This window comes from Typopeltis vanoorti, chromosome 23 (assembly GCF_054136105.1).
Source record: "Typopeltis vanoorti isolate ZY-2024b chromosome 23, IOZ_Tvanoo_1.0, whole genome shotgun sequence".
Lineage (NCBI taxonomy): Eukaryota > Metazoa > Arthropoda > Arachnida > Uropygi > Thelyphonidae > Typopeltis > Typopeltis vanoorti.
The window spans coordinates 55,228,427-55,251,491 of NC_143571.1; the positions used below are offsets into that span (position 1 = coordinate 55,228,427).

Consider the following 23,065-nt stretch of genomic DNA (forward strand, 5'->3'; position numbering starts at 1 on the left):
TTGCTCACATTCTGTAATAATGTTAGCACTGTGTTATACAAGGGGAATGGATACACCAATACTTTTGGATTTTGCTAAGGCTTTTGACAGAATACAGCATGGAAGACAATTGCATAAATTGGAGAATATGAGATTCGATTATAAACTATTGGCATGGATAAGAGGATGGCTTACTCTGACAGATATCAAAATGTCATATGTGGGGGAATGTGAATCTGCAAGATTCAAGGTAACAAGTGGTGGTTGCTTCAAGGATCAGTCCTGGTCCATTGTTATTCAGTCTGTATATTAATGATATTGAAATGATTTCATAGGTCACATATTGCTGTTTGCTGATGATTCAAAGATAGGAGGTTAATCAGGAACGTTGTTGATGATATGCAGTACTTGCTGAATGATTTGAATAGGCTGGAATTGTGGGCATGTGAAAATGGCTGTCAGTTCAATGTTAATAAATGTAAGGTCATGTACTTTGGTGTGATTAGATATCTAATGTCATATTATATTGGTGGGATTTTGCTAGAAGAAACTGATCAGCCTAGAGATCTTTGGAGTTTTGGTAGACAGGAAGTTGAATTTCAAGGGTCATATTGCAAAAATTGTGAATAGAACTCAGGGAATAATTGCAATTTTGAAATGAATGTTGACATGTAAAGATAATGAAGTCATCTTGCCTCTTTACAAGGCCTTTGTTAGACCTCACTTGGACTATTGCATGCAAGTCTGGTTTCTGTGATGATCCTGATAAAGTGGAGAGAGTGCAAAGAAGAGTATCAAAAATTATATCAGGATGATTGTAGAATACTGATTATGAAGACAAATTGAGGATTTTTCGGCTGCAGACACTAGCGAACAGGTGAAAGGGGGGGGGTGATGTGATTGAGACTTACAAACTTCTGAAAGGGTTATATAGAATTTCAGTCGATGAAATTTTTCATTTTATGGAGGGTGGGGAAAGGATAAGAGGGCATCCTTGTATATTGTGTTGGATGTTGTGTGTGCAAGTAGCGTGAATGAATTCAAGAACAGGTATGAGCTGATGTGAGTAGTTTGGCCTCCCTTCATGAGTTCCTGACTCCTTGAAGGTCTTGCTTAATAATAATAATAATATTCTTCCTCATAGACATAGTGCTGCTTATTATTAAATTTCTGGATGTGGCCAGATGAATTATTTCATGGTGCATGTAGTATTTTATCTATTTTGCATGGGCTGTAGCCACTGGTTAAAAAGGTGTTCTTCAAGGTCTTTGAGCTCAGTTTTATGGGCTATATCATTTGAACAAATAGCACTGGCTCGATGAGCGAATGTTTTGAGGATACCATACTGCTGGGATGGATGGTAGTGTGATTGCTTATTCAAGTATCTTCCTGTATGTGTAGTTTTTATGTAAATGGAAAAGGATAATGAACCATTAGGAATGACTCATTATCAAATTTTCATTACCGGCTGTACATCAGATACATCAAAAATGTAACTGATGTATCTGAACCGTGAAGCCAAAGAGCAAACATATCATCAACATAATGCAGCCAGACCATTGGTTTGAGTGTAGCTGAGTTGAATGCTTGGTTTTGAAAACGTTTCATGTAGCAGTTAGCTAATGGGTGGGGAGATCCTCCATAGCAGTCCCATCCAGCCATTTATATACAATGAAGGTCCAGTGGTGTCCATATTGGACACCACTAGTTTCAATGTGTTACTACTACTTAAGTGTATGGATCATGGTGTCAAAATTGTACAAATGAGAAGGAACACTCACCAAGTTTTTGTAAAAAAATCAATACACTTTCACATGTGCTCCTTTAGTAATGCACGATGTCAAGTTGATAGTCCATCTCTGACCAGGTTCTCGGAAGCATGTCAGGAGTGCATGAGGACACAGCAGCAGAAATGTGATGTTTCAGGTTTTCTAGGCTGTCCACTTTAGTTGCATAGACTGTGTTCTTCACATACTTCCCACAAGAAAAAAACAAGTGGAGTAAGATCCAGTGATCGTGGTGGCCAGGGAATCGGTTCTCAATGTCCAATCCACTGCTTAGAGAAGACCATTTCAAGAGTTGCATCGATCTCCAAATGCCAGTGTGGGGAAGCACCATCCTGTTAAAAGAGGATGTGCAGTTGCAAGTCTTCCAGTTGTGGAAAGAGATGAAATTTTCCAGCATGTCGAGGTAAATCATTCTGTCCATATTGCTTTCCACAAAAAAAAAAAAAAAAAAAAAAAAGGCCATGCTTAAAACTACGACAGCCCTGTCCAGCTCTGCCACCATCACGACACAGGAAACATTTCTGGATGAAACTTGTAGAGTCTCTGGAACATTTGAACAACTTAAACCTTACATATTTATGCATTTCGATTTTTTGCCATTCTTTGAAACTAGGGAGGTTCAATGTGGACACTCTATATTTTTCTTATCCATAAGAAATAACTAGAATAAATGGTTCAGTAAACAGAATTCAGTTATATTAGAGAGAAATGCAGCTTATTAAGGTCAGCTATCTCTGTCAAAGCTACATTGGTGAACAGTAAAGTAATGTCAAGGCTTACCATGATGTAAAAAATCTCTCAAGGTTAATTTTTTTTTTTATTGAACGAAGTTTAAAAGTCTGAATTTTTTATAAAAGAGAGAGAGGCTTGTGAGGGGGAGAAAATGATTGGATAAATGTTTTGCCATTTTGTAGGTTGGGCTGTCTATGCTGTGAACTATTGGACAAAAGAGTTTATTAGGATATTATTTCTGGGAAAACTCCCATGTTACTCCTCTTAACAAACTATTATATTTACGGCTATTTTGCCTGCTTCTGTTTAGGAGTGCCCTTGTTTATTAGGTTTATGAATTTTAGGGACCCCATACATTCTGGGAGGTTTGACATGAAAAGGTTTGAGTTTTTTGGTAATTTCTGTGGGCCATGATGTACTTTTTTTTTTCCACAGTTCTGGATTAAGTATTTCAGAAAGTTCTTCATGTAATCAAACTCACTCCACAAGAGTGAGTTTGATGGGAAAAGGACTTATACAAGAAGAATGGTTTGCATCTGAATAGATTTGGTGTTTGGAGACTGGAAAAATTGTTGTTGAATGAAATGAAAGTGGATGTGCAGAATCAGTGAAACTAGAGCTTTTAAGGGTGGGGAAAGCTGTTGAGTGGATATGCAGACATCAGTGAGGCAATTGGGTGTAAGAATGTGTATATAATATTCCTGAGTTAGTACCAATGGTAACATACCAGAATGGGATAGTTAGTATAAGGCATCAAGATAGGGATCGGCCTAGGGAGCTTTTGCACTTGTACACTAATGCCAGGAGCATTCGGAACAAGCAGGAGGAATTTTTGGCCTTGGTTGGCATGTCCAGGCCAAAGGTTATTGGCTTTAGTGAGACATGACTAACAGAAGATGATATAGTTAGTGGGATAGAATGTGAAGGGTATAGTGTATTCAGGAAGGATAGAGAGAAAAGAATGGGGGAAAGGATTGTTATTGATGATAGCTGATGAACTGCAGCCAAAGAGAATAGAAGTTTGACTGCAGGACAGTGAAAATATCACATGGGCATGAGGCTATCTGGTGTGAGATTGAGGCCAGCAGAACAAGATGTACAGGTGGGTCCTGCTATAGACCAGGGGATGGAATAGATGATGGAAATAGTATGCATCAGCAAATAGACTCAATCAATGGAGGACAGGTAATTATTATGGGGAATTTTAACTATGCCAACATTGATTGGAAGGAGGAGAGGACACATGGGAGGAAGGAAATTAATTTTATACAGTTACTAAGGGATAATTACCTGAGACAGCATATAATGGAATATATTAGGGATTCAAGAGTGTTCAATCTAGTAATTGCACCTGAAAATATGTCTATAACGAATATGACCACATTGCCACCAATTGGTGAGAGTGATCATATGGTCTCGACCTGGGTGGTGGCTAAATATGTGAAATTTTCAGTTAACACAGGGTATATGTGGAATTACCAGGCTGGTAAATATGACAAGCTTAGGAAATTGCTTGGATTAGTGCCATGGCATGTAAAACTGCAAAGGCTGGATGTTGATAGTGCATGGGAAGTGGTAAAGGAGTGTTTGAGGAAGGTAATGGCTGCCTGCATACCTAGAGTGAGGAGAGTGAATCAAGCAGGAATTATATGGATGAATAACACCATTAAGCTAGAGCTGAAAAAAAAAAAAAATTGTGGAGGGAATTTAAGGAGAAAGGTGACCTGCAGGCACACGAACAGGACAAGGCACATGCCAGAAGGGTAACTAGTGTGGTAAGAAAAGCAAAAGCAGATTATGAAAGGGGTTAACAATACAGACTAAAGAGAATCCCAAACAGTTCTTTCGACATACTGCAAGTAAAAGAAAAAATGTATATGGCAGAATGATTTTAAGGGATGCCGATGGTAGGAAGGTAACTGAATCAGTCGAAATAGTAGAATTACTAAGTGAGGAACTGATGACTTATATGGGTGAATGAAATGGAGGTGAATAGCATGTTACAGAACATTAATGTGAATACATATGTGGGATCGGATAGTATACCAGCTCGAGTCTTACATAAAGTGGCAAAGGAATTGTCAGTTCCATTGACCATATTGTTTAATCTAAGTCTCAGCTCTGGGTTACTCTGGGGGGTTAAAAGAGGGGGGAAATAACAATATAGCATAAAGGAGGCTCCAAGAGTTGCAATTACCAACTGATCAACATATCAGGAGTTGTTTTCAAAGTATTGGAGAAGTTGGTCAAGAACAAATACAGGAATGGATAGATGGAATTGGGATATGGTATGGGGAGGGCAGCATGGTCTTGTGAAGGGTAGATCATGCCTCAGTAACTTGCTCATGTTTTATAATACAGTGACAGTTGAATTGGATAAGGGTAATTGGTTTACAGTGATACTGCTGGACTCTGCAAAGGCCTTTGACAGGATACCACATGGAATTCTAATCAGTAAACTGCAGCAGCACATAGGGATGGATTGGAGGGTGGTTGATGGAGAGATATCAGAGAGTGGTTTATTCAGGAGTAGAGGCCAAAAGAAGGCCTATGATGCAGTGTACTGCATGGTTCTGTTTTTGGACCATTGCTATTTAATTTGTTCATTAACGATATAGGAAAGGATCTGAGAGGAACTGTTCATTTATTTGCTGATGATGAAAAGTTGGGTAGAGCAATAGTGAATGCAGATGATGTCAAAAATTTTACAGGATGATTAGAAGACTGGTAAGAAGAATGGATGTCAGTTTAATATAGCAAAGTGTAAAGTTATGCATTTTGGGGTGAAAAGATCAGCAGCAGTATACCACATTGGTGGAACTGTACTCCAGGAGATTGACGAAGCCAGAGATTTGGGAGTGTTAGTGGATAGGGAGTTGAAGTTTAGGGTGGAACAGTGACTAAATCAGCTCATCAGATCACTTGATCACTGAAGAATACTTTGACGAGCAGAGACAAGCAAGTTATTGTTCCTCTTTATCGAGCCTTGATAAGATCCCATCTTGACTACTGTGCCCAGATCTAGACGCCAGGGTTTCTTCTTAATTGGGAGGAGGTAGAGAGGATACAGAGGCAAGTGACGAAGATGGTAGCTGGTTTATGGAATGAACCTTACGAGAACAAGTTGAAGATTTGTAGGTTACAGAAACTGGTTGATAGGCGGAAAAAGGATGATATGATTGAGTCATTCAAATTGCTGAGGGATTTTACAAGATTAATTCAGAGGAAATTTTTCAGAAAAGGTGTGGTGGCGGGAGAACTAGGGCCATCCATGGAAACTGAGCAAGAGTGTTAGAACTAGTTTTTTACTTGGAGAGTGGTGAATGAGTGGAATAAGCTGCCAGAGTTTGTCGTGGATGCCATGAATATGAATGAGTTCAAAGCAAAGTATGATAGATACTCTGCAAATGCTGAAAATTTCTTGATATTATGTTTGAGGTCTCTCTCGATGTGTCTAAGGACTCCTTGGAGTTGCTCGTAATAATATTAATAATGTGGTAGTGGTAGCATTGATTTTTGCTAGCTTGACATTGGTGCTGCCAACTAATAACACAGGCCTGCAAAATTCGAGTCATGAAAGGTTGTCTGGAAACTATTAACTGTTTCTGATTTATTTTTGATCCCTGATTTCAAATATCTCTTCCATTTTTCTATCACGTAAGGGTTTCTCACAAAATGGATCTCAATATTACAGTAAAATAACTTTAAAACACATTATATTAATTAAAATAACACTATTTAAAATTTTCCATAAACATTTTTGAAATGAAAGTATTGGAAAAAAAATTTTTAATTAAAGTAATTAAAGATTAATCTTTAGTACATACTTTATATTTCGTTGTGGCGTCTTTTTCTTTTCCCTTCAAAGCTTCTTTTTGAACTTTTTCTGTGCAATTCTTTTCCCAGCTTGTCTCTGTGCAACATCCAGCAACAGTCCGCCATCATGTTGACATTCCACCTGCCCTGATACTTTCTTTCCATAATCCTTGATGTCTTGGTGGAATCGCTCTCCTTGCTCTTCACTGACAGTTCCCAGATTCTCAGAAAAGTAGTCTAAATGAGAATTGAGAAAGTGCACATTTAAGCTCATGGAGCATCCCAAAATTTGGTCACCACCTCTTTCAAAGCTTTCCATGCTTCTTTTTCAACAGTTGCCATTTTTTCTTCAAACAGTTTATCCTTCATAAGTTTCCTGATGTTCGGACCTATAAAAATATCTTCTTTCAATTTTGCTGTAGATAATCCTCGAAATTTTGCACAGATGTATTTAAAACACTCTCTTTTCGATAAAGCCTTGACAAATTGCTTCATCAATCCCAGCTTTATGTGAAGCAGGGGTAAAAGGGAATTTGGAATTTTTTCCCAAGCAACCAAAGTTTCATGTAACACATTTTTACTTCCAGGTTCTAATGTGACTCTTTCTGGCCATTCCTTTTGATCCGATGTTGCTCTCGATCCCGGCTGTCCCACTTGCACAAAAATCATGGGTATTTGGTGTATCCTCTTTGTTGTCCTAAAATCATAGATATTGACAAGAAAATGTAAGTGTCTGTGACAACAGGAAAGTCATCTGTTATCTCGGTGAATCAGATTCAAAGTAACCACTTGCACTTTTATCTGCATTCCTCCCTCCCTCTCCTGTCTCAAGAGTGAGAAGTTTCATGGAAATTTCTTTATTTACCATAAAATGGCGCTTAAAAAAAACACTTATTATAATTATAATTTAGCTGTAAATAAAGGAGAATGAAAATAAAAACCAATGCACTGAATTTAAATCCAAATACTACTAATGAAAATTATGAAATTAGAAATCGGGTAAAATGGGTGGGCAATGGAATTTTTTTACTGTTTTTTCTGAACTCAACACCTAAAAATCTATAAGAATCAATTATTGCTTCTTAGACTTTTCCATCGCAGGCCTGTGTAATCAGATAACCACAGAACACTTTATTTTTTCAGACTTTGTATAAAAGTATATGTAGAGGTAATGACACACACACACAGAGTAACAATGTAGTGATCTAACATGCTATTCGTATGTGATTTAGAGTACGCAAGTTGGGAAAGAGGGGGGGAAACCGAACCGATATCATGCATTGGATGGATGAAGCTAATGTAAAATCTCCCACGGTAATTTATTCCATAACTTACTGTGCTTGATTTTACAGGGGGTCTCAAATCAGAATACAGGCAGCCCTCGGTTTATGATGGTTCAATTTACGCCGATTCACAATAACGCCAGATGCCTGCGCTTGCTTCCTTACTGTAGTGTGGTCTGACTGAGAAACGACACTAGCAGGCACTCTAGTGTTTGAGTGTTTACTGAGCTACTACGACATATATGTATCAAACCTAGTTTTACTGTTGAATCTGCCTAATTGTTCTATTTAATTTTTTTTACATACATACGTATTTAAATTGATGAAGTAAATAATTACATACCATGTCTGATAAAAGAAGTGCAGAAAAGTTAGCAGAACTTGGTGTTAGAAGGCTCGGAAATCAATCACACTTGAAAAGAAGATGGAGAATCTAAGGCAGTACTAAATGCAAAACATGTGTTATAGCATGGGTAAACTTCATGAAAAAATGGAAAAATTATTATCATTATGGGTGGATGACTTGAATCAGATAAACATTCCTCTGACATAGGCTGTTATAACTGAGAAAGCAAAAATAATTTTTGAGGATCTTAAAAAGACAGATGGAGGCGAAGAAAAATGTTTAGGAAGCAAAGGTTGGTTCATGAGATTTAAGTCTCGAAGAAAGTGCATAGTGTCAAATTATGTGTTGGGGCTTTTCCTGCTTTTGCTAAAGAATTTCATGACTGTGTAGACAAGGAAGTTATCCTCCTGATTTCATTTTTAGTGTTGATGAGACTGGGCTCTACTGGAAAAAATTGCCATCACGCACCTTTATTTCCTGTGAAGAATATTCTGCTCCAGGCGCTTTTTTTGGGTGCAAATGAAGCTTAAACCAATGTTGGTGTACCATTCACAGACACCATACCCCTTCAAGGGTCTAAAAGCCATGCTGCCAGTCTATTGGAAATGGAACAAGAAAGCTTGGGTTACACAAGACGTTTTTATAGATTGGTACACAAAGTATTTTTGTCCTACCGTGCTTCACTTCTGTAAAGAAAATGATTTGCCAGCCAAGGCATTGCTTCTCTTGGATAATGCCCCCTGAACATCTTCAAAACCTTGCTGAAGTAAGAACTAAATTGGATGTCAAGGTTGTTTACATGCCCCCAAACAACATTGCTTTTGTAACCGATGGATCAATGGATTATATCAATCTTCAAAGCCTATTACCTCCACACACTTGAACACTTCAGGAAAAACTATTAAAGACTATTGATGGTCATTTGATATTTTGAATGGCATTAACAACATCAAGGCAGCTTGGAACGAAGTGTCAGCAAAGTGTTTAAAAGGAGCATGGTGAAAACTTCTTCCACATTTATGCACGACTTCGAGGAATTAGAGCAAGCAGAGAATGTTAGAAGACATTACCAAGCTTGTGCGAGAGGTGGAATTTACAGATATGTACAGCTGAAGATGTGACAGAAGTCTTAGAGAGCCATGATAAACCACTTTCCAATGAAGACTTAAAAGAATTAGCTGAACAATTAAGTCAAATCCAAAGGAGGAGAAAGAAAATGAAGAAGGTCCTCTGAGAGATATAAAAACGGCCGATTTACAAGTATCCTTGCAAGCTCGGAGACATTAACTGATGAACTCTGTGAAATGGACCACGATTGGAAACGGAGTGCGAATGTAAAAAGGAGTGTGATTGCATTTATTCGACCTTACACTGAACTCCTTGAAGAAAGAAAAAGAAAATCTAGGCAGTTAACACTGGATACTTTTTTCAAAAAAAAAATGCAGCTGATTCGAAACCAGGAACTTCAACATAGAAATATGTAATACCTTTTCGAAGTTTCATATTTTTTGTATATAATTTTTGTTATTAATAATTTTATTTTAACAAACATATATGTATGTATTATCAAAGCTTTAAATATAATAATGTTACACATACTTCATGTACATATTTTTTGACTGCACGGAACATAACTTTGTACCTCCCATTAAAATTGGGTTCGTTTTACGCCGATTTGGTTTATGCCTGTTTTTTCAGGAACGGAAGTGAGGCATAAACTGAGGGCTGCCTGTATTACATAAATTATAATATAAAGTGATGTAAAATAAAAATAAAAAATTAGTTGTAATGTATAATATGTATGAATTAATGTTACCTGTAAAACTATTATATTCAAAACAAAGCAGAAGGATTATTCTTTGGAATGAGTCAGTAGACAAGTTGCCCAGATTAGTAGAGAACAAAGGAAATGCCCTGAAGGTAAAGGTTGCAGGCACTTGCGAAGTTGAATAAACATCAAGAACAAAGACCTCGAAAAAAGAGTATGAAAGTGACGTTGCCACCTGAGAAGAGGCATGAAATTTGCAGATGAAAAGACAGAGAATGAAAAGGATATGTAAGCACCTGGTGAGTAGGAGATGAGGTTTGCTCATTCTCCAGGAATTCATGCATCTGTTCACCAGGGTTCGCTGAGGTTTCTTGGAGTTCCTGGGTGTTCCGAGAAGTTCCGAAGTTGCCATTTTTCTTCGTGACCACTAGCACCGGTGGCTGGAAATTGATGGAAAGGTTTTGAAAGTGAAGTCCAAGTCTCCCCAGGAATTTATTCTAAAGAAAATCATCCAGTCGTCGACTACAGAGGAAAGGAAAAGGAAAGATATCACCTGTTATTCTAATCAAGCCGCCACTAAAGGCAAATTGCCACAACGTCCAAGTGAGAACAAGAAGTATCCTAATCAAGACAACTGTATGAGATGTCCTAACGGAACCTTCGCTTAACATAACAGACTGTTTGTAAAGGATGACTTGTGAGTAGCAGTAATATATTGTTATTCTTGTGCTACAGATAAGTACAACTATGTGAATGTATGAAATAAGTTCTTGTGTTAATTATGCATAATATTGTGTTATATAATACAGTAATGTATAGGAATGTAATATATAGTAGTGTATGATATAGAATAGTGTGTGAAAATCCAGATTTTAGTAAGCTAGGAAGGATAGCCTTATCTAATTACCTGTCTAACATGTACTTGCACTCTTTTGTTAAAATAAACGATTTGTTAAATAACACACTGATCTGATTCTTGCCAATGCACTATCTCAGAAAAAATTACGAACCTGTGTGCTGATAGGATATTGCCACGACTAACCTAAGTATATGGCAAAGGTAATTAGAATTTTCTGCTTAAGTTTTGAGTTCTGTATTGCCATTATTTCACAGATTCAATCCCTTACTCTCGGAAATTCAGTCTGGCTGGTGCAGTCGAAAAACAAATAAATTTGCCAGACTGAAGTGTTTAAGGGACTGAATAAGTTGCAGACATATGGCTGGCAGCAATTGAATTTAGAGTCAGTCATACTTATGATTAAGGATTAAGGCACAGCTAAAGGGGGGGGGACATAAATTTGGCATAGGTGAAGTAAAAACTTCAAGGAGAAACTATAACTCTATGTAGTATATGTGGTAGAAAATATACAAAGAAAAATTTTACAAATAGCGCAGTTTAATAAATAACAAATGTTACACTAAGTAGCCTTCTACCGACACATTCTTGCATGTTTATATAGTGCTGGTAGCACAGAATGTACATGTTCCATAAGAATATAAATGCTTTATAAAGTATTATGAGATGAAAAGTGTTCCATGACTAAAAAAAGCATGACCTAGTTATTGATCTTTCTCTTGGTCTTTTTCCTGCCATCTTGCTCTCAAACGCATGTTTTACTAACCTTTTTTCTCTCATTCTGTTTAGGTGACCATACTGCCTTAGATTAACTCTATTCATACATGTTTGAATGCTACTAGTATCTTCATTTTAATATGATTCTGACATTGATGTCTAATTTTGCCCTTATTCCTTATTAATTTCTTCAACTGGCTCTCCATCATACCAACTTTACGTATTCTGTTGTCCATTTCCAAATTTAATTTCACATCTTCACTAAAAACTGTCTCTAAATAATTGAAATATTACTTGTTGTATAGTTTTCCATTGGAAATGCAGTTGAAAGTTTCTTTGTTGTTACTTATTTTCATAGTTTTTGGTGTTTTTATTGCTGATTTTCATTCCAAATTTGTTATAGTTTATATTTAGTTTAGTTAGAGAATCCTGGAGTCTCTCACTGGATTTGCTTAGGAGTACAACATAAAGAAAGAAAAGAACTAAGTTTATTTATGAAAGAAAGTGGTATGATGTACCATTTTCTTTCATAATGTGGTCTATATAGATGAGGAACAGCAGTGGAAATAAAATGTGCACCCATATTTTATGCCTCAAATATATCTTACAACTCAAATGTAGACTATATAATGCATGATACAATGTCCCTTTTATGCCATATAACTGAAATGTTTTAAACTGCTTTTCTTTTGCTACCTTGTCATATGTCTCTTTCAGATCTACAAAACTTAAATACAGATCTTTGTTATATTCGCATGATTTCTCAGCTGTTTGTTGTAAAGTGAAAATCTGAACTTGACAACCTCTTTTTGGCCTTAACTCAGTTTGTTCTTCAAGTTTTTCTTTCACAATTTTTCTTAGTATCTTCTCAAGTATGCTTGCATAAATCTGGAACACTTAAATCTGGAATTATCTGGAACACTTAGTCAAGAAATTTCTCTGTAATTCTCATATTCAGTTTTATTCCTTATTCCCCTTTTTTTACATAGGAACTATGAGAGCTCTTTTCTAATCATCTGGAATTTGGTCATATTCAGTTTTTCATGTCACCTTTATTATCTTTGATTCCATTTACATTACTCTTTCTTCCATTTCTAAGCTTTATCAATAGACTCCAGAATATTTTGCTATCTTCCTGATATTTATTTTCTATAATGTTACCAAAGTTATCCTATGACTTTGTATATCTACTTTTATATGTAGTTTAGCTCTCTTACTTTTTTCTCTGTATTCTTTTAGTGTTTCTGCTAAGTTATTTGCTACAACTTTCAAGCTGCTTTCTTCTTTTCTAGATCTGTTCTTTTAACTTCTTGTGTCCACCATTGTGTTCTTATTTTTCTGTCCTTGCAGACAATCATCATGTGCTTCTTAGCAGAATCAGTTAATGTTTTCTTCAGAGTTTGTCACTGAGACTCCAAGGTTTGGTTCTTGATTTTCAACTCTTTCATTTGTTATAAAAATTATAACAGATTTTTATCTGTTATAATATGACTTATGATAATTATAATAATTATTATAATACAATTGTAGGAAATTGAAGCTAGGGACTTGGAGATAATAGTGGATAGAGAGTCAAAGTTCAGAGGGCATATTGCAAAAGTTGGTAAAATAGCTCAAAAGATTATTTGGATGTTGAAAAACATGCTAACAAGTAATGATAGGGAAGTTATTATCCCTATCATTACTTTTTACTTCTCTCTATGTGTACACTTTATAAGGCTATAATTTGACCATATCTTTACTACTGTGCACAGATTTGGTCACCTGGATTTTTTGGAGATGGTAGAGAGGATTCAGAGACAAGTGCCCACGCTGGTAACAGGTCTGTGGAATGCTCCCTATGAGGATAGGTTGAAAGTGTGGGTGGGTGGATTGCAAAGTTTAGTTGACAGGCAGAAAAGAGGGGACATGATAGAAACTTATAAGTTATTAAAGGGATTTTATAAGATTGATACAAAGGAAAATTTTCAGTGCATGACAAATAGAGAACTAGGGATCATCCATGGGAGTTGTGTAAGAATGTGGTTAATAATGGTGTATGAACTAGATTTTTTGCATTCAGAGTTCTGAATTAATGGAATGGATTGCCAGAATTAGTTGTGAGTGCCCTGCCAATGAATGAGTTTAAAGAGTGATGTGATGCATTTGTATATGTATAAAAGTTAGTATGGGTTTTCCATAGTGATTCTCTGGAATTATTTTTAGTAATTTTTATTATTATATATAAAAGTCGAGTATACAGTTTACCTCTAAAAGCTGCTCGACTTTAATTCTTTTGAAACTTTCTTATATATTGTTGTTTTCAATGTAATATTCATTTTTATCCTGAACTCAATAGTGATTACTTGCTATTTGAAATCCTCTGTTTACTCTTTTATTCTGAACCAGCATGAATATATCGCTATCAACAATAATGTAGTCAGTGAGACTTTATTTATTCCTTGTGTCTTGTCTTTATGTCAATATGTGCACATAGATGTTTTTATTAGGTAATTAGTTTATCTGCCATCTAGTTAACTTCTGGTAATGATAATATTTAAATCTACTTACCATTGATGTTGCTGATGAAATAATCCATTCTGATTAGAGAGAGAGAGAGAGAGAACATTCTTTTTGCTGAAGTGATTACCAAAGCATTTCATAGAAGTAAGTTGCATTTAAGGGTATATAAAAATATGAGTTATACGACTGTTATCCTATGATATAATAAGAATTTGCTCATTAAATTGATCGTGATCAAGTATCCCTTGATCTTATTTGGATGATGGATTTTGATAATATAATGTTTGCACATTGAATTATATTTAATGTACAATTATCTTATAAGAAGATTTGGAGTAATTCTGCATATGAATGAAATTAAGAAAATAATTTCTTGTAAAATCTAACCAAAAAACATTCTCAGATTCAGATTAATGTGTATTATACTTTTGAGTTGGTAATCATTTAAACTTGGTTTAATATTTCATAATCTTTTTCAGGTTTTAATTCAGTGTAAGGATGTAACTAGTATGACAAAAGAAAAAACAGCACGAGTTATTCCAAATGCTATTCAGATTTGTACAGACACAGAAAAACATTTTTTTACATCATTTGGAGCCCGTGATAAAACTTACCTCATGTTGTTTCGTATTTGGCAGAATGCTCTTCTTGAACTGGTATGTTATAATTTTAACACACACACATATATGTATATATATGTATGTATATATATATTTTTTTTTAAGTGCTACATATAATAACTTCATATGTTTTCAATACTAATATTGAAGTATGGAAAAATCCTAAGAGTAGAAACTACTATTAAATGAAATAGGCTTTAGATTTAGAATAATAACTTCATTATTAGTATTGAAAAATTGAAAATATACAAAGTACAGAAAAATCCTAGGAAGGGTACAGATAAACATTTTTATACTGCTTACCTGATAGTGTTAAGTTATTGTCTTGCAGTTATTGTGGAAAGTTTTCTGTAAGTTTTCCTTTTTTTCTTTTTTAGCTTATAGAGAAAAATTATAGGACATTCCCATGCTGTACCATACTATACTCTTTTTCAGGTTATCTTGGAAGTAAAGAAATATACTACAGGCCGTACCACTTCCAAAGGTATCGTAATATTAGTTCGTTGTTACTATGGCAACAGTGAAGCTTCACTGTTGTGAGGGAGATTTTTATCATTGCTTACTTCATGAAATCTGAGAGAGATCTTCATCATTGTTTATAGCAGTCATTACCTTATATATAGTAGGAATTTTATTCTTTCGGAAGAAATCGTGCACTTTCTGACGATTTGCTGACAGCGTAAAGTCGCCGTATTTCGCCGAGCATGTGCATGGTGTTACGACGCTAGGCCTCTTCTTCCCTGGCAAATGCAATTGTCCCATCATGGTCAGTTGCTTCTTCATGAAGTATACTGTCTTCTTGCACACACCTGTCAGTTCTGCTGTTTGCTTCACTATATTGCCCACTGTTTCATCAGGATTTCTCATCCTGATGAAACAGTGGGCATAAACTAAATATGCCCACTGTTTCATCAGGAATGTACTTTCATATGAAAGTACATCATACTAAATGTTTATGCTGTTAAACCAGCATAAACATTTGGTATGATGTACTTTCAGAGCTTCTCAGAGGTTTACTTTTAGGATGCATTACTAATTTATGACTACTGCAAGTGGGAATACAAGAGCCAACACCACCAGTCATCTCCACCATGTTTAGGGTAAAGTCATCAGAGACCACGTGATAGATAATTGCATTTTCCAAAAATAAGTTCCATGTAACAATTTAATGGTATGAAACATATAATCTGGCATCGGCAAGTAAGGAAGCAGTAAAATAATTATATCAAAGTACCACATAATGTGATAACATAAAAAATTTAAGGAATTATTTTATTCAACATGAGCCTATATGAATGGTAAGAAAAGCCGGAAATGTAGCTTATTTCGCTACTTCCAATATAACCTGAAAAAGAGTATAGATTATGATAGTTGCCTGCTGTTTCATCAGTGGGCAACTATCATTTATTCCCAACAAATAAATATTAGTTGGGAATAATCCAAATTAATATTTATTTGTATGGACTCGTGTATTTTGTGATCAATTTTAATGAAATACTACAATTTTCAGACTATGACTATTATTTGGAAAATGCATATGACAAGGTGCCAAGAGAGAAGCTATTCAATACGCTACAGTTATATGGTGTCAATGGGGCATTATATCAAGCAATACTTAGTCTTTATTTCAGTTGTAAGTCAGCAGTTAGAATTGAAGGAAGTACAGGAAGATGGTTTAGTGTTAAATCTGGTGTGAAACAAGGATGTACATTATCCTCTCTGTTATTCATTATCTATATGGATCACATTATGAAGGAAGGTGGTATTAAACACGATATCAGAATTGGAGATGTTAATGTCAGCTTTTGCTTTATGCGGACGATGTTATACTTCTAAATAAATCAGCTACAAGTTTGCAAGATTCCCTGACTAAATTGAATAACTGTAGTAATAGATATGGTATGAAGGTCAGCAATAAAAGACAAAGACAATGAAAATAGGCAGAATCATTGAAAATGTCAGCTGTGTTGTGAATGGAGAACCTGTGGAACAAGTAAAACATTTCAGCTACTTAGGCACGATTTTTACTGAAGATGGTAAATTAAATATAGAAATAGACAACAGAATCAGCAAAGCTGTTATGGTGGGAAGTCAATTGAATAAATTCATATGGAATAAGAAAGAAATTAGTCTGAACACTAAATTAGCTGTATACAAGACAGTGTTCAAACCAGTTTTAACTTATGGATCTGAGAGCTGGGTCAGAAGTAAAACACTTGACCAAAGACTAGAGACCACAGATATGAGAGTCCTGGGAAAGATTATAGGTGTGAACAGATGGCATCAATGGCAATATCATATTAAAAATGAGGATATTAGGAAAGAACTTGACATTGTCAACATCCAGGAATGCATTAGCAGAGCTAATCTCAGGTGGTATGGTCACTTAAACAGAATGGGCGAGGAAAGATTAGCAAAACAATTGTTCTCTGCCAGGTTGGCAGGAAAAAAACCAGAGGAAGACCAAGATATAGGTGGATTGATATAGTAAAAAGTGCCGAAGAAGATAGAAATATAAGATCTGATAATATTGGTCTTGACATGTAACAGACTGATTTGGAGGAAAATTGTAGATAGGAAGTTAGTAATGATATTTTTTTTCATGTAGTACTATCATATCCTGTACACCCCTTGAGGGTACATGGATGATGATGATGATGACTATTACTTTTATCACATAGTGATAATAGTAGTATTAATAGTCATAGCCTGAAATAATCACATATAAAAAGTATTATTAGTAGTAGTAATGGGACTATTATCATAAAGATGGTGTAGTCAGCTGTGTTCATACTTTATTTGTTGTTGACACGAATATAATTATTTATGTGTAATGATTGGTGATTATATATGATTTCCTAGTTCACTGATCTGGCCTAAACCTGTGCCCACAATATCATCCATCAGCCCTTGAATGTATTTCACCCTTTAATCCCTCTCCAATCATATTGAAATTCATATATATAGTAATTTCATTTGTTCATCAAAAATTATCAGTTATCACAAGATTTCCATAATGTAGAGACTAAATTATTCCAGGACTTTGTTTTGGAACCATTGCTTCCTGTCCTTCAGTACATCCCTTCCAATTGAATATACAATGTCTGAGTCTTGCTTTCCAAATTTCATTGAGGGATAGAATTTGTTGCCTTAGTCAATATGTTGCGACCTCAGATGGTAGATATTAGTGAGACCTGGCTATCTGAATCAGACCTACTAACTGGTATCGAGTATCAAGGGTACAGTAGAGAAGATAGGAGAGGAGGGGTGTGCTGCTAATGATATCAGATGACTTGAATCCAGTTAGAGTTGAGACCAATGACTGTAGTACTACTGTTAACAGTATTTCGTGTGGCAATGAGTTTGAAGCCATCTGGTGTGAGGTGGAATCTAACAAGATCAATTACACAGTGGGTGTTGTTACAGGCCTGGTGGATGGGTTGTTAGTGATGAAGAAATGCATCACCAAATAGAAAAGATGAGCACGAAACGAGTAATCATAATGGGAGACTTTAATTATCCAAATATTGATTGAGTAGCAGTAGAATCTCTTGAGAAGAATGAAAATGCATTTATTGAGCTGTTGCGAGTCAACTTCATCAAGCAGCATGTGACAGAAGGAACCCGAGGGCAAAGAGTGTTAGATTTGATTATAGTGTCAGAGGGTTTTTCAGTTAAAGACATAACTATTCTGCCTCTGGTTGGTGACAGTGATCATGTAGTACTCATTTGGGAAGTGGCTAAGTTTATGAATGTTCCATTCAGAAAAGGTTACATACTGAACTACAAAGCAGAAAATTATGGTCAACTGAGGGGTATTCTGAGTTCTGTGGAATGGGATCAGTTGCTGGATGGAAAGAATATTGACAGTGCATGGGAAGCATTTAAACAATACTTAAATGATGCGATACTGAACGTTCCTGAGAATTTGAAGAATAAATAGAGTAGGAGTAAAATGGATGTGTAATCTTATTAAGCAAGAGATTCGTAAGAAAAGGACGATGTGGAAGGAATACCATGTGCATAAGGATGATGTCCGTTATGAACGTTATAAGTAGCAGGCTAGAATAGTCACAACTTTGTATGGAGAGCAAAGTTTGAGTATGAAAAGAAACTACCTCTGCATGCTAAAGACATCCCACAAGAATTCTATCGATATGCTGCAAGTAAAAGAAAGAATGAATATGAAAGGATAACTCTTCTAAATCCTGATGGCATGAGGGTTACAGATACAGAAGAGGTTGTTCGGTTAATGAGTGCCCATTTTGTTAAAAGCTGTCAACCTGGTATACACAACACTGAGCTCACTGTTACCTCTTCACTAGATGAAGAAATGCAGGTGTATGAGGACAAGGTATTGAATAAGAATTCAATACCTTGTCCTCATACACCTTTCAGCATTAGGGAATGATGGGGTATCAGCACGAGTGCTAAAAGAGTGTTCAGCTGAACTGGCCATTCCTTTGATCAGGCTGTTTAATATGAGTGTCAGAACAGGGAAGATTCTGCAGGAATGTATGGAATTACATTGCACAGGGGTGGTGCAAAAACCAATGTATCCAATTATCGACCTATTAGTATCTCAGGAATAGTGGTGAAGATTGTGGAAAAATTTGTTAGGGCTCACATTTAGAAATGGGTTGACAGTGAATCTCTACTTTGCAATGAACAACATTATACTAAGGGAAGGTCATGTTTTAGCAACTTGCCCACATTCTCTAACAATGTTACCATTGAACTGGACAAGGGGAATGGATACACCATGATACTTTTGGATTTTACTAAGGCTTTTGACAAAATACAGCATGACAGACTGCAGCATAAATTGGAGAAAATGGGTTTGGATTATAAAATATTAGCATGGATAAGAGCTTGGCTAACTGACAGATATCAAAAAAGTGGTATAGGGAGATCTAAGTCTGCAAGGTTTAAGGGATGGCACCAGATTCCTTCCTGGGTTCGAGTATATTGACCTTATCAGGACGAGGATCAATGCCCTTCCCACTCGAGCCCACAAAGCTCGACAAGGTTGTGACGACTCAAACTGTAGGGCTGGCTGACACTACAGTGAGACACTGTCTCATATAACCCAGTGTTGCTTCCTCACCCATGGGATCCGCGTGTGGAGGCATGACACCGTGGTCTCCATTCTGAACAACCGCTTTAAGAACAAAGGTTGGGAGACCGCGGGTTTGCATAAGCCAGACTTGGTGATTAAAAGAGATGGTGATGTTTGGGTAGTTGATGCCCTGGTGGTGGGAACAGGGTGCCCACTACCCTATAGCTATAATAATAAGGTAAACTATTATAAGAATAACCAAGATCTAGTTAGTAAGATACGGGAGGAGCATGGGGAAACTCTGAAGTTTACCAGCGCCACCATCTCTTTACATGGCATATGGAGGGCAGATAGTTATAAAGACTTAAAACAGCTTGAGCTTATGCAGAAGGATATAAAAGTTCTTTCTTTGAGGGCCCTACAGGGTACACTGGTGTCATGGCATTGCCACCAGAGAATGACTACAATAACTAGAACAGGCATATGGTAAAACACTTGTATAGGCTTAGACCTATATCAAGTCTGGACGTGATGTAAGGGTAGTACTGCCCATTACCAGTACAAAGATTAATAATAAAAAAAAGAATAATAATAAAAAGCAATGTACCACAAGGTCCAATATTATTCAATCTCGTCGACAGGCTTATACGTTGGTTATGCATTATTAAATCACTTAAGGAATTGAACAACGTAGATACGAATATAAATTAAATTACACTTTAATAAATATATCTGATATTTCGGCAATGTCACATTGCCATCTTCAAAAGGAACTTACAAAAAAAGGCACGTGCACGTAGGCACTACAACACAGTAACTGAGAATGAAGAGATAAAGCTATTGTTCTCCTAAAAGTCCTGATGGTGCCCTCTAGCAGGCTAAGTAGGTGTTCTTGGCTGTTGGGCTGAAGATCTGCTGATGTAAGCCTCCCACATTTGGGGCAGTCGCATACAACCAAATTGGATGAGGTTTGGAGAGTTTCTTAGGGCTGAGGCTGATTCCATAAATAGTCTTTTGACATGTATCCAGAGCATGGTCTGCAAGACCAGAATAGCTGTACTTGTGAAAACGGATGTAGTCCTCGTGTTCAGAAATTCTGATATTCACTGTCCTGCCTGTTTGGCCAAAGTAAGACAGTTTACAGCTGTAAGGGACCTGGTATACACCAGGTAGGTCTAGGGGAAGTGGTTGGTCTTTAGTGGAGCAGATAAGGAATGCCAATTTTCTGTATGGCCTGTAACAGGAGGTCAGGTCATTTTTTTAAGATTTTGGTAATTTTTTCTGAGGTGCCTCAGATGTAGGGAATGGTGATGGATTTAGAGTAATACTTGTTGTGGAGGGGGACTGTGGTTTGTAGGTTTTAATATTTCTCTGGATGCACGCCACAGAATACGGTGGAAGAAAGCTACAGTTATACACCGTAACAAATACAAATTCAAAAGACTATTTATGGAATCAGCCTCAGCTCTAAGAAACTCTCCAAACCTCAACAAATTTGGATGATAGCATCATCCACGGAGATGCTATCACACGGAAGGCTCGCCAATACGGTAAAATGAAGTTGAAGTTGTCTAGACAATTAAATCGTCTAACTTTCCTAAAACACTGCTGGAATAATCAGATAATCCTGAACTGTGTAAAATTCAAGCACCGTTTTGTTTCACAAAAAGCTCTCGGTATATATAACCGTGCCAGCTACGCGTTGCTTTGTGAACAAATCACCGCCACACGGTTTCTCTTAGCGGACATTAACGAAGCTATTCTTACCTTCGAAGAAGAGCTTTCATGCAATTAAAATCGCGAGCTTAGGTCAATTTGAGACGTCAAAGCTGACATAATAGTCAGCTTTCACGTCTTCTCTTTATTCACAAATATCCCACTCAAGGAAACTTTAGAGCTAATCCAAGCTAAATTTTCTCCCGATATCTCAGCCCTATTTCAGTTCACAATGAACTCAGGCTATTTCGTTTGGCAGGGAAAATTTTACAAACAAATAGAGGGGACAGCCATGGGTTCACCACTCTCCCCATCCTTGGCCAATTTCTTTATGGCCTTAGCCTCTGCCCCACAAAAACCAACCATATGGCTTCGCTATGTTGATGATGTGTTCTCTATTTGGCCACATGGCTCTGAAACACTCCTCTCCTTCTTAACACACTTAAACAACCAACGCCCCAGAATCAAGTTCACCCTGGAAAAAGAGGAAAACAACAGCCTCCCTTTCCTAGACACACTAGGTCACCCACCAGCCTGATGGAACCTTGGTTTTCTCAATTTATAGAAAACCCACCCATATAGGCAGATACATTCACCAACAATTTCCCCCCCCCCCCCTCACAACAATATGGAGTGGTGAAAACACTATACAACAGGGCTAAACTAATCTGTTCTAATGACATGGCCCTAAACACTGAACTAAATCACATCCTCAACACTTTCTCAGCTAATGGCTATCCCCCCCAAAAAATCCAAAAAATATTAAAGCCTACAAATCACAGCCCCCCCCCATCCCCTCCACAGCAAGATTACTCTAAATCCATCACCATTCCCTACATCCGAGGCACCTCAGAAAAAATTACTAAAATCTTAAAAAAAACACGACCTGACTTCTGGTTACAGGCCATACAGAAAATTGGCATCCCTTATTCGCTCCACTAAAGACCAACCACTTCCCGTAGACCTACCTGGTGTATACCAGGTCCCTTGCAGCTGTAAACTGTCTTACTTTGGCCAAACAGGCAGGACAGCGAATATCAGAATTTCTGAACACGAGGACTACATCCGTTTTCACAAGTACAGCCATTCTGGTCTTGCAGACCATGCTCTGGATACACGCCACAGAATACGGTGTAAGAAAGCTACAGTAATACACCATAGCAAATAAATTCGAAAGACTATTTATGGAATCAGCCTCAGTCCTAAGAAACTCTCCAAACCTCAACAAATTAGGTTGTATGCAACTGTCCCAAATTTGGGAGACTTACATCAGCAGACCTTCAGCCCAACGGCCAAGAACACCTACTTAGCCCTCCAGGACTTTTAGGAGAACAATAGCTTCATTCTCAGTTACTGTGTTGTAGTGCCTACGTGCACGTGCCTTTTTTTGTAAGTTCCTTCTGAAGATGGCAACATGACGTTGCCAAAATATCGTAAATATTTATTTCCGATATTTTGGCAACATTATGTTGCCAACTTTAATAAATATCGGAAATATTTATTAAAGTGTAATTTAATTTATATTCGTATCTACGTTGTTCAATTCCTTAAGTGATTTAATAATATTATTCAATCTGTACATTAATGATATTGGGAAGAATTTTACAAGCAACATACAGCTATTTGCTGATGATGCAAAGATGGGTAGGATAATCAGGAATGCTGTTGATATGCAGTACTTTTGAATAGGCTGAAATTGTGGGCATGGGAGATTGGATGTCAGTTCAATGTGAGTGAACATCAAGTCATTCACTTCAGCATGATTAGATATCCAATGTTGTATTATATTGGTGGGATTAGGTTAGAAGAAACTGATGAGGCTAGGGATCTTGGAGTGTTAATAGATAGGAAGTTGAAGTTCAGGGGCCATGTGTCAGAGATTGC

At 36.7% G+C, this 23,065-nt stretch overlaps 1 protein-coding gene across 2 annotated transcripts in view; it reads left to right on the forward strand.

Annotated features, from left to right (window-relative positions):
* GramD1B (GRAM domain containing 1B) overlaps positions 1–23,065 on the forward strand; it is a 390,336-nt gene that overhangs the window by 176,338 nt on the left and 190,933 nt on the right. For both annotated transcript variants that reach the window (XM_090412772.1, XM_090412773.1), the window contains one exon: positions 14,266–14,442. In XM_090412772.1, the coding sequence (XP_090268898.1) occupies positions 14,266–14,442 (177 nt within the window). The remainder of the gene's footprint in view (positions 1–14,265; positions 14,443–23,065) is intronic.